General features: G+C 48.3%; 1 protein-coding gene across 1 annotated transcript in view; it reads left to right on the top strand.

The window, feature by feature from the left end:
- Positions 1-17,335, top strand: part of SLC24A3 (solute carrier family 24 member 3) — a gene marked incomplete at both ends in the record, with an annotated part of 99,422 nt that overhangs the window by 13,156 nt on the left and 68,931 nt on the right. The window contains one exon of the mRNA XM_084202951.1: positions 4,251-4,388. Within this exon, the coding sequence (XP_084059077.1) occupies positions 4,251-4,388 (138 nt within the window). The remainder of the gene's footprint in view (positions 1-4,250; positions 4,389-17,335) is intronic.

Genomic DNA, 17,335 nt, shown 5'->3' with positions numbered 1-17,335 from the left:
CTGCTTGGGTGCTCCCTGCAGCTTAGCTCTGTGCCTCACCTGTGTGGTACAGGTATTATCAGCAGTGTGCTCTCCCTGCCCTTCTGCACCTTTCCATGTAGGTCAGGAGCCATGGAAATACAGATTTGAAACCCATGGAAATACAGCTTTGAAATCAGGTGTAAGGAGCGGGCTGCTTGTCAAAGCCAGGTGTAGGATTTCTGGGGCTTCTGTTGTTTGGGATTTTCTCCCCTGAGGATGCTATATTTATGGTCCTTGCTTCTGATGGTTTTGGAAGAAAAGCATCTCCCAAATCAGCCTGGGCAAAGGGCTAATCCATTTCTGATGTGTTTATGCAATCACAAGCTCAGATCCTGTGCTGGCTGGCTGCAGGAGGTCTGATGGTGCAGGGGCTGACTGGACATGTCCCCGAGGGTCTGGGGCCACAGGGACACGGCTCTGGGAGGGCAGCTGAGGAGCAGGGCTGCAGCTCCTTCAGCTGTGTGTGTGCTGATCTTCCACCAGGGTTCATCTGTTCTGTCCTGAGGCCACCACACCACTGCTCTCCACCTCTGCGCTGGCTTATGCAGAAGCTCGTGCTTGTTCCAGCTTTTTTCCTTCCTCCGAAATATTTCCCCGTTGTATTAACTGCAGGAACGTTTCAGGGAGACAGAGATAATTCAGCTGGTTGTGAAACCAACCCTCCAAAACCCAAAGCTGCCACCATGAAAACAATAGATAAAAGGGACAGACGAGAGAGGAGGAAGGGCAAGCATATTTCGGAAAAGCTGTGCTGTTTTTGGCTCTGGCCAGCAGTTTGCATAGAAAGTAGTTTATTGTCAGTGGGAGCTGTGGATACCTGCCAGCTCTCCTGTGCAGCAGTGCTTTGTGCCAGAGAAAGGCCCTGCCTGTCAGGTCTTCCCTGCTCCAGCCCCCTGCCCACCAGCTCTTCCATGCTACAGCTGGCTGCTCAGGAGCCCTTTCCATCTTTGTTGCCTTTCTTCACCTCAGCATTTTTGAGCTGAACCCTCCACTGCAGTGGATGAGTTTTTTCTCCTCTTCCAGCTCTGGGTTTGGGTGCTCTTGTCTCCTTTGGCTGCTTGGAGCTCCCTGTCATGGGACCCCCATCTCCACACCAGCCTGCTTTGTACCCTGTAGGAACTGGGTGTCTGCTGCTCCATCTCGTTGGGGTTCCTGTGCCTTGCTTGCTGCTGAAAATAAATGTGCCTGTGAGATCAGAGTGCAGCTGGGGAACGTGGGGATGTTGTTCAGCATTGTAAGGTGGTGTTCTTCGTGCTGGGAAGTGCAGCCAGGATGAGTTTGGCCGTGTTTCTGCAGCACTGAAAGTTGTAAACTCCAGCCAGAGCCATCTGGAATAGCGTAAGGAGCTCCTGAGTTCCCACGTGGAGATCTGGGTCACACACAGAGCCTTTCCAGGAGTTCTGAGCTGTCTGATCAGTTCTTTTTTTCCACTCCACCTCACTTCCACGCTCATAAGTGGAACAGGTGAGCAGTGTTGCTGGAGAGGCTGTGCCCAGCAGCCTGGCAGGGACAGGAATTCCCAGCAAGCACACACTTGTGCTCTCTCTGTCTTATGGAAAGAGGCTGCTCGAAATGCACCGTCTGCATTGTCTTAGTTCTGTTATGAAATGCAGAGCAGGCACAAAGACAGGGAAAAATGACTCATGTGCTTATTGTCCATGGGATTATCTCCGGGAGGAGGTGTGAGTAGAGCTCTCCAGAACCTGGGTTCTGAGTGTGTAATGTAAAACTGGAAAATACCTTGTTGCGACGTTCAGTGCTTGGAAAAGTAATTCTCTCTCTTTGAAGTACCCTATGGTACAGAACTTTTGGAAAAACTCTTCATTGTACCAGAGCTTTAGAGGGTGTCACAGTGTTACTTTAGTGTAAAGCCAGCAGCTAGAACATTAATAAGAAAAGCATTCCCTCTCGCTTGCCCAAAATGGCACTGTAGCTGAGGCAGGATATGTTTAGCAGTCTTTACCTCTGCTGAGAAAATGAAGAAATCTCTTTGTTGTGGTTCCCATTAAAAATCATCCAATCCTGGATAGCTACAGTTCAGAATGAAAACTGTTAGTTGTCTTTTTTATAAGTTTTTCTGCTTTTCCTTGGGAAGAAGTGTTTGGCCATGGTGGTGCTGGCCTGGCATCCCTGCTATGGAATTCTGTGGCTGAGGTGATGCCCCTGGTGCTTGTGCCTTGTGCCAGCACCTAAAGGAGGGCAGGCCTTGAGCAGCCTCCACCACAGCACAAGGAGACTGGTGCCAGCACATGGGGAAACCACAGGGACCCTCTTGTGTGTCACTGAGTGTCCTTGTTAGCAAGGTTAAAATCCCCACGTGTCTCTGTTTTCACAGGGAAATCCTTGGAAGGCCAAAGCTTTGAAAAAGGTTCATCCCTAACTTCTGTTTTCTACTGCTCTGTTGAGTGAAATGTGTTTTAGAATGGAGATGCCCTATGCAGGATTTTGGGGGTGGTGGGCTGCAAATTCTGCTGTGGGACAGCTGGCCCTGCTCAGACCTGGAGGTGCCAGAGGAGAGCTTTTCCTGGTGTCAATCACGGCACAGAGCTGGGCTGTGGACCAGGTCCACCACTATTTACTCTGATTTTTGTCAGTGCTGGATGTAGCCTTAATAAACACTCCTATTGCCAAATTAAGCTTTTCCCCTTCCAAAGTCACCTTAAATGACATTCTTCTTCTTTACCCCTTGCTTGGAAGAGTTTGCCATCCGAGAGAGGCAGAGGTTCTGCCGGAGGTCAGGGGCCGTGGCAGTCCCTGTGTCCTCCCTCCCTCGTGCCATTGCTCCATGCAGTGACACAGAGAAGCCTTGCTGGCTTGGAAGAGAGTTCCTCTGCTTTGAAAGCAGCTTGTATGTGGAACTGAAACTGCTTTGCTCAGGCTAGCAGAGTGTTTGTTGTTAGGGGAGATCCCTGATGCTGCATTACAGCTCGTGCTCCTTCTTGGCAAATGCAGCCCGCTTCCATCAGCTTAATCTTACTGGTGCTCACAGACCAAACTGACAGCAAATTCCTTCCCCTAACATTTGTAAAACATTGAAAGGACCAAGTGCTTGAAGCTTCAAATGATGGCATTTGGTTTACCAAGGTAAATAGGTTGGTTTTTTTTTTTCTTAGAAAACAGGGGTGCTTCTGGCTGCCCATGCAGCTGTGGCTCTTCCCCCAAGCATGCACCCAGATGACTCCTGTGGATCCTGAGAACATTGGTCCCAGTTACTGCTGGTGGCCTGGGATTCAGATTCCCAGGCAGCCCTTTCCCAAGCATTCCCTCCTAGAGTGGCATGGAGTGGCCTGAGCAGAGCATGATCTGGGCAGGGCAGACAAGTCTCAGGTTGGGCAGCCCTTGCGACTGGATGTGCCAGGGAGCCAAACACTAGGGCTGGGACCTACAGAAAACCTTTTCCTTTGTCCTTCATCACCCTCTGAGGCATTGGCCCAAGATTTGAATCTCTATCCCACTCCTTTTTTGCCTGTGATCTGTTTCCAAAGGAGTGGACAGAACTGGGAATAATTCAGAAGTCCTTGTGAGAGAGCCCATGTTCTGCTTGTTGGGAAGGGGACGAATGGGTGGGAGGAAATCCATCTCAGATGCTGTTTGTTACTGGAGGCCTGCAAGGTCTCCCTTGCAAGAGGGCTGATTTGGTGTGTGGGTATCTTCTGGCTTTAAAAAAAACCCAGAGTTTTTTCTTCCTCCCTTGAATCTGAACCAGCATAGAACTGATGCATGGGCACGTTTGTCCAGCTGATTAGGCAGACATGGCATGTCCAGGGCTGACCAGCCTTGTGCCAGGAATATTGTAGAAATCAGCCAGCTGTCTGTGTTGACATTGCTGAAACAGAGCTTCACTTAGCAGCACCAAGGAAAAGCTGAAGGGGAAGCAGAGCAAGGGTTGAGTCAAAGGTAGTGAGACAAGTACTGGCCCTCGTGTTCATGGATATTTCTTGTTACTGGAGGTGTGGAAACGAGTCAGAGGCGTGCTGTGGCTTCAGTCAGATGATGCTGGGTGGCAAAACAGAGATGCTCTCCTAGGATGAACTTCAGGAGCTGTGGAGGAATGCACATGGCTCCCGTGGATGGGGAGCTGCTGGCAGTGTCCCGTTCCAGTGGCCTTAGGATCACCGCCCCCTTTCAAACCCAAGGGGCCGTGGGACTTTTAAAATGCAAATGTTTTGGCTGCTTCAAGATGAGCAGGAGTTGCCTTTCCTCATGTATCCACTTCTCTTTTCCTTCAGGTTATGATGCCCTGAGCTATTCTGTGGGAGATGGTGACAAGTGGAGCGGGCGACAGCTCCTGCAGGCGCGTGAGCAGAATGCGAGCGACGTTCCGGAGGATGGGGGGCAGCTCTACATCAGAAACTGCACTGAACCAGGTAGGAATGAAAGCTGCCTCCAGCTCCTCTGTCCTGCTGATGGCTTCCTCACATCTGTACTGCCAGGACCTGCTTATTTTTAAGTCCATAAATGCATTTCGTCAAGTTTTGGGGAGAGGAGGGGAAGGGTTTTTCTCTGTTCTTCAGGACTAATGTAGGTTACGTGCCCCAGGAGAAATTCTAACAAATCCAGTTCTGGCTGCACTTCTCTGCCTATAATTTTTCCTCTGCCATAATCCTTAATAACATTTCTGGACAGATGGATGATTATGGCCTTTTTTAGACAGCAAAAACTTGTACAAAAATTCTTCTTACTCAATTTTTGCTCGTTTGCATAACTCTGGCGCTGTGCAGACCCAGTGTTGCAGCCTCACAGCAGCACTGGCAGTAATATTTTCCCCCACTGTGCTCAGTACCTCCTGTCTCAGCACTGCAGCTGTTCCTGCTGCCCTCACCAAACAGAGTGGTCTGTAGGAAGCATGGGAGATTTTATTTGTGGTGTGTGGGTTTCCCCCCTTCCTTTTTTCTCAGAAAGTAGAGCAATAACTCCTGAGTACCCTGTGTTTTCTCAGGAGGGAGAAAGCAGAAATACCTAGAGATGTGAAATTACTGTTTCCTCTTGAAATTGTCATGATGTGACATCCCCTAGTAGAAACTGATGCAAAGTACCGCAGAAAGGAAGTGAAAGTAACAGAGTTAAGGTCCTGCCTGTGGTTTTGTCGATTTTGTTTGGGTTTTGTAGTGCAAATGCAAATAACATTAAGTAGTGTTAAGCAGTGTTGGTGGGACACTCCCAAAATTCTGTCTGTGAAGGTTACCTGTTGAGCTCAGAGGGCTGAGGATGACCTGCAGGGATGCATCAGTTGTGCTGCTCAGCAAACCAGTGAGTAAAAGAGCTGGCAGGAGGGCATGGGAGTGACAGTGGTGCTGCCTGTGATGCTGCAGCACCAGAGAGCAAAGTGGTGTCAGCCGTGCTTTCATGTCTGAAAGTGTGGCCAGCAGCAGGGTGGATCAAATCCTGGCACAGCCCTGGCAGCAGGAACTGTGCTTGTCAGGCAGAGCTGCTGGAAAGCTCCATCCCAGGGCAGCACAGTCCTTCCCTTGGCACAGCACTTGGGGTTTCACCGAGCACAGCTGCCTTTGCCTTCTCCAAGGGCTGCTCAGGGAAACTGGGGCAGTTTGTGGTGCTGCTGGACATCATCCATGAGTGCTGTGTAACCAAAGCCTGGGGGCCCTTGTGACCTGGGAATCTGCAGAGCTCAAACCTGCCTCCAGCATCACATGTGCTGGCCTGCAGGTGCTTCTCCTTCCCTCGAGCAGGTGCCAGGAGGGAAAGGCTGCCTGAAAAGGGATTTTTTTCCAGCTTACTTCCCAAGTGAACCCGTATAAACACCTTGCAGCTCAGCAGAAGTGGGTTAAGAAAGCAGTTTTACCTCACCTGCTAGTGGAGGGAAGGGGAATGCCTCCTGTTAAAATGTGCTGTGGTTTTTTGAACTGCTTGGCTTCTGTGCTGTGTTGGCAATGAACACACCTTGATGTGCTAAAGGGAGGATCTGTGTTCTTTAGCTGCTCAGGTGATTGCAGGCTCATTTGAATGCCTGCCATGACATTTGCCAACTGCTGCTTTCATTTCCTAATGGTTTATCCAATGGCCTATCTAGTATCATTTCATCATCAGAACTGCTCCAGGTAGTGGGGGTTTTGCTCCCTTTGCCCTTGCAACAAAAACTGTAGAAATATTAAAGTAGTGAAATGGACTGATTCCAGCCCAAGACCATTTTAAGGATTTTTTTTTTTGTTTGGTTTAGTTATTTTGACCCACCATGGGCTCTGGCCTGGTGCTGTGGCTGATTGTGGTTGTGTTGAGTGGAAGCAGAAGCACAGAGCAGCCTGCTGTCCTTTCTAAGGAGCCTCTTGTCTCTTGCTGCCTGCCCTCTGAGTGTCCAGCCCTGCAGTCAGAGCTGCTTGTCCCCTCCCTCTTGGATCTTGGTGGCTCCTCGTGGCATTGTCTGCTGTCAGACAGCAGATGCTCTTCTGGCCTCTCCTACCCATCCCCTTGTCCTTGTGGTATCCACTTGAAGGTGTGTGGAACTGGAGATGGACAAAAAAAAAAATTGGGCAGTCTATTCACTGAAGTAGTGATACTGTTTAAATGAAACACTTGTGATTCTGGGCCATGTTTGACAGTTTCAGCTCATGCAAAAGATGACGAGGAAGGAGTGAGAATCACTTGTGTCAATTCAAGCAAAGTATCATTCACTCACCCAGCCCTGTTCAGAAATGTGATTCACCCACTGGAAGCCAAGAAAAGGGATTAAGCTGGTTTAATGTTGGGTCAGGTCCCTGTGCTGCCAGATTCAGAACTCAAATTGCCCTGGAGGAGCTCCAAAGCTTGCTCTTCTTTCAGACGGGGTTTATTAGCTGCCAGAAGGTGACAGGCTCTGGGGCTGTGTCAGGGTGGGATGTCACATGTCTGGAGGTTCAGGTGGGAGGGGGTGGCCAGGTCCTGGTGCCAGCTCCTCACCAGACTGACATATGCTTCCTCTGATGAGCTGTCATCACCTTCTTTCCTCCCCCTCCTTAGCACTTCCACTCCTGCCTCAGAAAGGCTGAAAATAAAGTAACAGCCCTGCTAAAGTGTGCTGTTTTAAAGTCATTATCAGTAATGGCAGGAAATACTTGATTGCTGCAGGAACAAAAAGATCTCCCTTCATTTAGATCTTCATTTAGACCCTCAGGCATAAAAGTGCTTAAATTAAACAGCCAAAGAAGTTTTTGTGCAATTATTTTTTTTTTTTTTACATTTCCTCATCTTATTTCAAAAGCAACTTTCTCCTTTATCAATATTTCTCCAGTGAGTCACAGCTGATGGTAGTGTAATTTGTAGTGCTTGGCTGTGGAGCAGGTAACCCTTGCTGGCTACTTACTTGTGGCTGTGTCTTCAGAGCTCCTTTGGCACTGAACCACGCACCCAGACCCCCTCGGGTGGAGCTGAGCATTCTGATCTCTTTCCTCTCTTTTGTTTATGCACGTGGTGGGCTTTATGTGGTGTGGTGTGAGTTCTGCCGGGCTGTCATGCTCAGAATGAAGTCCAGAGAACTGCAGAGTTTAGAAAGGCCTTCTTCCCAAGAAAATACAGCATCCTATTCACTCTTCACATGAGTGATTTTGTGTTTTGTTTTCCTTTTTCTCCTGTTCCTCCTTGAGCCTCAATCCAATTGAAAGTTGCCTTCCCTCAAGCAAAATTAATTTTATCCTAGCAAAATGAAAAGTAAAAATTTGTTCCTGCCTTACAAGTTGCCAAACCTTGCTTTCACTTGGGGGAGCATTAGAAAAATAAATTGCTGTAAGTTTAGTAACAAAATATCCTTGAGGAATAGCAAAAAAGATGTTCTTCTCTCACTGAGCTATAAGTCTGGTGAATTTGACAGAAATTTGCTTGAGCTTCTGCTTCCACACTTTGCTTCTGTTTGTCAACCTCAGACCTAAAGCGTCAGAAAACCAGAATGTTGGGGTTAAAACCTCAGAAATAAAAACAAAAACGTGCTTATTTCTTCTGGGTTCTTGTGCTGGCAGGGAGCTGGGTTCTCCCTAGCTGCAGTCAGGAAGATGTTCTTATGGTGGGACCAGGGGCTGAGGTTTGCAGCTGGGTCCTGGTGCCCAGGTTGTGTCCAGACACGGGATTTGGCTGTGTCCCAAAGCTGCCCCTCTGGCTGAGGGGAATGGCAAGGCAGCTGAGGGCTTTGGAGCTCTCCTTGCAGAGCTTCCTTTGTTAGAAACCACGGTGGGTGTTTTCCTTTTCTGCGCCGCGCTCTGCACTTGCTCGGAGCTTGGGCTTTGCCTTCTGGGCTGGGCTCTTTGTGGGACTGCTGGGTTGTAGGGACTCTGAGCAATGAGAGGGGCTCAAAAGGATTTTCTCCAGGACTTTTCAGCCAGCCAAGTGTGGCTGAGTTGTGCTGCTGTGCAGGGGAGCAGGCAGCTGAGCACCATTGCTCTGAGGCAGGACCTGGTGTGTTCCACAGCAAGGCTGTACCTGGACAGTGCGCCAAAGGGGAAGCTCAGAACAGCTGCTTTTGGCTGGATACTTGAAAATTCTGAATTGATCACCAAAACCATGTAGTTCCCTGTAAAACAGGGCCCTCTGGGCATACACAGGAGGCCAGTGGTGGTCTTCTTGATAAAATTTTGCCAGTGTTCCTGTGTGGTTATGTGTAGGGGGATACAGTATGGGAGAATGAAGGTGGTATAGAAGATAATCTTACCCCCAATGAGCTGCAGCTGGACCAATTACTAAAGACTAGAAGCTGGCCTGGTCTTAACAAGCCACACCTGTAGCCAATAAGAACAAGTGGTATAAAAGAGTGGATTGTGGGAAACTGGAGAAAGACGAGTCAGATGGCTGCTGCAAGGACCAGGAGCAGTCAGTGCATGGAGGAGCTGCAGTGCCAGAAACTTTGAGGAGGTATGAAACTCTGGTGATACGAAATCCTTGTGCTATAATGATGTTAGAACTCATGCTAGCTAAGATAACAAATGGTGACCATGATGTGATTTGGGACTAAACTATATAACCCCGTGGATTCGGGGAAATAGGATTTGAATACTAAACTATTGGCAAAATATATCAATTACAGCTATTGGTGTTTGTTGAATATGAGTGTAAAAGACCTTGGAGATGGGTGCTTTGTAAACTGGGAAAAGCTGTGGAACTGAACTAACATTTAGAAACAGGAGAAATCTGGAGACAGAGGAGTCAGATGAGTGCTGCAAGGATCAGGGAGAGTCAGTGCATAGAGCTGCTGCATTGCCAGAAACTTCGAGGAGGTGTGAAGCTCTGGTGATATGAAATCCTTGCACTATAATGATGTTAGAACTCATGTTATCTAAGATGACAATTATTGTGCAACTCAGAGAGCCAGAGCTTCAGGGAAGTATGTAACACAAAGCTTGTGAGATTAAAATCAAGAGGTGGTGGTGCTATTACCCCGTTCATCCTTGGTATGTTCTCTTGCATCAGTGAAGCAAAAGGAGGAGAAAGCAAACTCCAGATTCCCAAGCCACCTTTGTCCCTGCAGTGTGCAGACTGAGGAGAGCTGGTGAGCTCTAGAGTGTCTTCCCCAAAAAGCTGCTGTCAGTTTTTCCAGAATCCATGACTACACGTGTATCAAACAGCTTTCAGCCCTGAAACTTGAAGCTCCTGCTTACACATTCACGTTTGATCTGTGAAATACTATAGGCACACCAACATTTAAAGCATGTGCTGATAACTACTTGCTCTGATTTCCCTTCATTATCAAGCTTACTCCCTCTACCCTTCTAGCATCATAGAGAAACTTTCAAATAGCTTAGGAACCTCATACCCTGTCCCAACAAAAACAACTCACACATTTTACATGGCCTGGGGTCAACAGGCACTGAGGCAAATTCCTCCATTCCCAAATTTCTTGGTACTGCAAGTCTAAAGTTTTTAACAATAAAAAATTGACAGCAGCACAGTAATTAAACTGCTTGTTCTGAGGGAAAAGAACCCTGGCTCACCCTTCAGTGCAGCCGGGATGTGCACCTGTAGTGTGGGCAGATCTCTCAGGCTGGGACTTGTTTGCTCCATTGGTGATGCTTGTGATGAGCCTGTTTTAATTGTACAACTGTTTTAATTCCTCTTTTAATTGTTGTTCCTGGTGGAAATGCTGCGTTGTCACGGCGTGGCTGTGCAGGGAGGGCTCGCAGTGCTCTGGGGGAAGATCAGTGTGGCACGCTGCATGGGGAGTGAGGAGCACCAAGGGTTAATTGCCTCTTGCTGCCCAAGAATCATGTTCATAGTCTTGAGAAATGATGGCAAGGTTGGGAGGAAGAAAGGAATAATCCTTGTAGGTAAAAAGGAGCAGAACCTAACACTTACTGCCAAAGGCACAGGAGGAGATTTGAGAGTGTGTCAGAAGTGCAGCCCCATCTGCATGGTAGCTCTCCAGTGGTGGAGTGGGGAAGCCCTGTGTCCTTTTTTATGATTGTGTTTTCCCCTCTGGAATAACTTTAAAGCACCCAGAAATTTTCTTGGTTTTTGGATTTATTTTGGCTTTTCTTCCTCCGTTACTTTTTTCTTTGCTCTTTGTGTCAAGAGGAATGAGGCTTGCTTCCTTGACCTTTTAGCAAGCTTGGGTTACTCCTTTGGTTATTGTGTGCTGTGGAAAAGGCAGCAGAGAGGCTTGAAATACTGAAAGGGGACCCTTGCTTCCAAATCTTAAAATGCCTTTGCATTTAAAAGGTGTTAAGCAACAAAGCACGACTTCAGAGGTGAATAAATATCACATTGTGCCTCCCTGAATTGGGTTTTACTTCTCTGACACTTGAGGATGCCAGGCTGCTGCTGTGCATCACTCTGGTAATCTGAGAAGTCTTCCATGAAGCCTGTGACCTGAATTTCTAAGGAGGCAGTGAAAAAAAAAGAAAAAAAAAATTGTCAAGTCAGACTTGCTCCTTTTTCTGGGAAGAAAATGCACTTGGATTTTCACATGCTGAGCATGGAAAGCAGCGCCAGTGGAGGGTTTGGGGCTGGCAACTGGGAGGAGTTGGTGTGGTCCCCTTGTTTGGTGGCTCTGGCTGCCTCAGGACATTGCTGAGGTGCAGATGGCTGCTTGCAGCTGCAATAGCATTGCAGTGATTGTGTACCCGATGTAGATGTTCTAGACTGGCCAGATACCAGAATGGTTTGGGTTTTTTTAGTCACACCTGAATTATTCGCCTGGTGCGATAAACGCAAATTGTCCACTTAGCATTTAAAAATGTATTGCTGCATTCTTGTAAAATGTCCTAATTCTCCCCAGGAAAATCTGTGCTGCTGTCAATTTTTGGTTGTTAAAAATTCTAGACTTGCAGTACCAAGAAATTTGGGGATGAAGGAATTTGCCTCAGTGCCTGTAGACCCCAGGCCATGTAAAATGTGTGAGTTGTTCTCCTTGGGACAGGTATGAGGTTCCTGAGCAGATCACGTGAAGGACAGTGTCTTTCCTAAGCTATTTGAAAGTTTCTCTATGATGCTAGAAGGGTAGAGGGAGTAAGCTTGATAATGAAGGGAAATCAGAGCAAGTAGTTATCAGCACATGCTTTAAATGTTGGTGTGTCTGTAGTATTTCACACATCAAACATGAATGTGTAAGCAGGGGCTTCAAGCATTAACTCAAGTTTCAGGGCTGAAAGCTGATGTAGCTCTAAGATCCAGGACAAGCCTTTCTTAGAGTTCTGTTTTAAATTTGGTGTTTTTGAGCTGTTACTGCAAAGGAAGAAAAATAACATCTGGCCCCATGTCGCAAACTGGATTTTTGTTGCTTGTTTTTTGGTTCTTGTTAGTAGTTAAAAATCAAAGGTCCAGATTTTCCATGAGTGCAAATTATTACTGGCTTCATTGACTTCATTGCATTTACACTGGATTTAAATGACCAAGAATTAAATAAGACATCCCAAGTCAGATTTTAAGACAGTCAGGGTGGAGTTTTTATCATCTGCAATCTGCATTTTAAGCAGTGCTTAATTGTGTAGTTTTTAAATACAGACACGTGCGTAAATTCACTTATGCATGCACAGAATAATGGCTTCATGTATTAATGCTGAAGCAGTGTGATTTAATGTGCAGCGGTGGGTAAAATAAAAGTATTTAAATAAAATGTCCTTTTTGTGGACTGCATTACAAAGAATTCCCAGATTTGATGCTGGCTGCCCAAATGTGCAGGTCCTTTGTCATTTTCTTGCTGCTCCTGTTAGAAAATGGAGAGGTGAGTGGTTTTTCTTTCCCAAAGATCCCAAGATACCTAGTGCTGGCAGAGGGGTAGAGAGCTCCTGCTGCATCCCAGGCTCTTCAGGGGCTCTCCTGTTGGGATCAAAGTCTTCTGTGCTGGCTGTGATGAAACCACACAGAAAGAGGCATCACCCCTCCAATCCAGAACTGTCCATGCCAGCAGGGCACGCTCCAGGCAGATGGGGGGAGTAACAGAGCAGGATGCCAGCTGCTTGGAGTGTTCAAACCAGGCACACTCCCCATGGTCACCAGCATGGAGAGCACTCTGTGCATGCTCCTCCAGAGATACTGGGTGGTTTTCAGGTTTGGTTTTGTTTCCATGCTGCATGTCAGGGTTTTAGGATATGGTCAGATACTCTAAAATTTCGGGATAGGGTCCAATATCTTTTAAAAGGCTTATGCTGGTGCTTTGGAGAGAAAGGTAGTGATGGTGGGGCAGCAGCTACCCCAGTGCTTCCTGAGCTGTCTGGCAGCTTCTCTCTCGGGGGAACTGCTGCCCCCCAGCTCATTGAGTGCCTTGACCAGTGGCCAAAAGTAGTGTCCAGGCAGTGCCACAGCTTTCTGTCCTCACCACTGGTCTTGGCAGTGCCTCCCATGGGCACGAGCTTGGATGAGGATCTGCCAGAAACTCTCAAGGTTGTTTGCACAGTCATGGTTGTGCCTCTCTGCTGGAGGGGAAAATACCTTGGAATAAACCCTTTCCTTGGTTTTGTATGTGTGTGCATAGAAAAATAGAGGTGGGATAAAGGGAAGTGAGCAGTCCTGAGCAGAGTGAGTGTAACCAAGGCCAGTCCTGGTGAACACGAACACAGGAGCAGCGTCAGCCCAGGCACCTGGTGATGGATGGGCAGCTGCTGACAGCCTGAGTGGCCACTTCTAATTAACACTCATTAAAAGTCTCAGAAGAAACTGACTGGATGATCAGCTCCTGCCCCCATGAGTGTGAGTCCTCCGTGACCCAAGCACTGCAAGCTGTGTCGCCTAGGGGAGCATCCTGGTGATTCCCCACTACTGCAGCTGCAGCCCCAAAGGGCTCTGAGGAATCGTGAGCCAGAGGTGTGCTTGTCTTCCCATCTCTTAATTTGCAGCAGAAGAGGAGGAAAGGAGAAAGTGATCATTATTTTATGTTAAAACAGAGCTAATTACCGCTATAGAATTTCACCAGAAAACAAAGCGGCGATTAATTATTAATCGTCAGAACTCTGGCACAGCTCAGCAGAGTGGGGTTTACATGTCCTGTGGGCTGGGGCACAGGGTGCCCTGTGCCTTGTCACTCTGCAGGGATGGCTCCCTTGGGAGGAGGCTGCTTTGGAGTCTCTTGGGGCTGCTGCCCACGGGAGCTAAGCCTGTTGCTCCATAAAACCTGCCTGCAAGCCGAGTGCCTGATGGGATCCCTGCCTATGCTCCTGGTAGGTGTGGCCGTGTCAGTGTGCCACAGCATGCCTGGAGAAGGGCCCTGGCACAGCAGAGGTGGCTGCTCAGGCTGGAGGGGTGTGTCTGACACTGCCTTCTGGCTCCCTGTACGCCCAGTGCCATGTTCACTGGGAAAAGTGCCAGCCAAGTGTGAGATGTGTTTGCCATTGGGATTGGCCCAGTGGCCTGAGTGACACTTCCCTGGTGCACTCTTGCATCTCCCGGTTACCACGTCGCTGGCTAGTATCTCTGTATGAAACAGCTCCTTGCATTTCATTTTCCCTGGGAATTTGAGGGTTTCCTGTACCCTCTGCCAGCCTTTGTGCTCCGCAGTAAGAGTTGCTGAGCTTTGTGCTGCCTCTTGAGAGGAGGCCAGTGTGCTGAGGAAAAGGGAAGGAGGGGGCATGGATTTTCTGTGAGAGGACATCAGAGCCACTCTTGAAACAAGCAGGATCTCAAGGATGTCCTCCAGGGCAGTTGCTTGCTGCAAGGACCCTCAGTGAGGCAGGATGCTTCATGCAGGGATGCAGTGACTTTCCTGTAGCCATAGCAACAACTGGAGATTTGGTGGTGACTGCCAGCATCGCTGGACTGATGGACCTGTAAGAGAGGTGTGATTGCAAGGCCAGGCAGTGGAGGGACCCAGAGCCATCCAGGGGAGCAGGGCACGTGTGCTGAGACTGTCCAGCTGTGCTGCCAGGTCCTTCTGGTCTCACTGTGTTGTGCCCCCACCCCTGGCAGCCCCCAAAGCTGAGGGGTGAGCAAGGGACCAGACAGGGCAGCTCAGAGAGCAGTGGACAGGAGAGTGCAGGTGAATCCCATCCCACAAACCCTGTCTTGGAGCAAGATTGTTGCATCCCTATGGAGCCAGGCTACTGTGGGTTGTGCTGAACCTCGCCCTCTTCCCCCATCCCCAGGTACCAGGATTACAGATTTAATCAGGATGCAGGAGCTGACAAATACTTGGATCGGGAGATGGAAAGTTCCACTGAGCCACCATGGCTCCTGTGCTTGTGGGGAAGCTGGCAGTGGGGGAATTGAGCTGTTCATGCAGCCTCTGTGCTTGAATTAATTTTATGTTCTTCTTGCACTTGGGTTCCTCCTCTGGACATGTCTTTCCAAGCTCACTTTTTCTTAAAAAACACCCCATCAATTCCAAGTGAAGCTAGTACATCATCTGCCCTACCTCCACTGCCTCTGTGCTGAATGGTTTGGATTGAATCTGTCTCCTGGGAAAGACTCACAGGGGTATTTAACCTGCCCTCAGAACAGAATCAATGAGTAAGAGAGCACACAGGAAGCCAGGAGGATGTAGCAGCCCATAGAGCTGAGTTTTGTGATACATCCTTACCCATCACCTGCCTGGCCAGGTTTCCTGGGGGCTCTTGGTGCTGCTTGGTGGCTGCTGGAGGAGACCTTGGTGTACAGGCACGTGTGCACCCGTGTTGGAGTGAGTGCCTGGGTCTTGTTTGCTCTGTAGAGCACTTGGAGTGCTCTGCCCAGCCAGGAACTGCAGAGCTGAAGACAGGATTGATGTTTCCCCTGGCAGATTGTTCCATGGAGGAAATTCCCCGCTGCTTCGAGCCTATAAATCAGGATTGGATGGCCTTTTAAGGGTGTGTGCTATCAGTCAGTTTCCCATCCTGTTCTGATCTTGCAGATCCGTGGCACATTCCCAGTGGAGGTGCAGACTTGGCTGTAGCCAGTGGAGCTCGAGGAAGTCCTGTTGCTTTGGCTCCTTCTCCCAGCCCACAGAGCCTCTCTGGGTGTCACTCTGGGGGACAGGGCTGGTGCCATCCCCTTCTCCCACAAACAGGGTGCTGCCAATCCTGCTGGAGCTTGGGCGAGCAGAGGGCTGGTGGGGCTCAAGCAGATCCTGTTGCCCAATTTCAGAGGGAGGAGGTTTGCAAGCAGACCAGGTTTAATTTACTGCCTTGTAATTAATTGTTGTGGTGTTGTTGTGGGTTCCAGGACAAGGTGAGAGATGAGAATTGACTCCAAGTTTTCAGAAGGCTGATTTGTTGTATTATGATATATTATATTGCAAGAAAATGATAGCAACACTAAAGAAAGAGGAGACATCAGAAGGCTAGAAAATAATGATAATAAAAAACCTGTGACTGACCAGAGTCCTGACACATCTGGACTGGGATTGGTCATGAATTAAAAACAATTCCCGTGGAACCAATCAAAGATGCACCTGTTGGTAAGCAACCTCCAGACCACATTCCAAGCAATCAGGTAATTATTGTTTACATTTCTTTTCTGAGGCTTCTCAGGAGAAAAAACCTAGCAAAGGGATTTTTCAGAAAATATAGCAGTAACACTGCCTTATTTTTCTACTCCCACAAGACCAGTAGAAGAAACACATACTTTGTAGTTTATCTGTAAAATTCAACTTAGTGAACTGCTCAAAGGATGCTGCTGTGAGTGATGAGAGTGTGGAGAACTGAAACAACCTGGAGGCTGGTGCTTGGTGCTGGGGAGGTGCCAGGCTGTGTGCCACGCCAGGTTTGTGCTCTGTAGGTGCTGGAAATTGCAGAGGAGGCATGTTCTGTGCTGTGCAGAGATTCCCCTGCTGGGCAGGACGGGCTGTGGGAAGCTCAGGAATGGTTTGGGGTGGTGTTGCCCATCTGACAAGCTGTGTGGCACACAGCGAGGGCTGGGGCACTCAGGGCTGTGAAAATGAGGCCATCTGATTTTTGGGGTAAACAGAAACTGCTGGGGAGGTTCTGTACAGAGCCTCAGGTGTGGCTGTCAGGGCAAATCCATCCTTATTTCTTGACATGCTCAACAGCAGGCACGGTGGGATGGCCTCAGAGTGCTGACACTGGCAAACACACACTCTGGAGTGGCTGTGCACTGCCCCTGTGGGAGTGAAAATACTTACAGGAAAGTCAGAATTAATACTTTCCTCTGTTACCTTTACTCTTTCTTTTAAACATTTATGGCTCTTCTGTTTTGTTCACACAAAATTTCAACAGAACAGTTTCACCTGCTTTTTAATTTTTGAGTGAAAATACTTGGGACCCTCATCTTCATGTTTCAGCATGATGGTGCCACAGGTGATGCATCCTCTTCCCAGCCCAGAGTTGTCCCCTCAGGAGGTTGGGAGCAAGCTCCAGGATCCTGCAGAAGGCTGGAACAGCTGAGGAGAAACCTGTGCTGTTCCAGCTCTCCTCAGGCAGTGTGTCCTGAAGTGGGAGATGGAGCTGCAGTTTTTGGATTGAAACGCTTTGTTTCTAACTTTGGCTGCAGCAAACAAGTCTGGAGAAGCATTAAATCCTGAAGCAATTAAATGTATCTGCAAAGATTTTTTTTTTCCCTTTTGTGAGATACTTTGCCAGCTGTTGTTTATGGAAAAAATCTCAATCTTTTTTATGAGAACTGTTTTTAGGTTTCTTTGTGTTTGGGGCTGATTTATACATTATGCATTAGCTCTGGAAGGCAAAACATTTATTTACCAGCCTGAATATTTAGAGGAAGAATAAGTGGGAGTCAGTGAAAAGCCTGTGTGGATAGCTTAGCCAGAGATTCAGAAGAGCTTTCCTGGTGTTAGAAGTGGCACAAATAACTCATAAGGGAAGAGCCAGGCAATAAACGGACTTTGCCTGTGTGTGGGTGCCTGCAAGGCCTTGTGCTCCATGGGCAATGCACAAAAAGAGCAGAAATCCCTCTCTCTGCTGGATCCTGGGGACTGATAGCAGCTGGGGGCTCCTCTGTTTTTGGAGGTTCATGGAGGCCA

This window comes from Fringilla coelebs, assembly GCF_963513975.1.
Source record: "Fringilla coelebs genome assembly, chromosome: 3".
Lineage (NCBI taxonomy): Eukaryota > Metazoa > Chordata > Aves > Passeriformes > Fringillidae > Fringilla > Fringilla coelebs.
The sequence above is the reverse complement of the archived record's forward strand: the minus strand, read 5'-3'. Positions and strand labels throughout refer to the sequence as shown.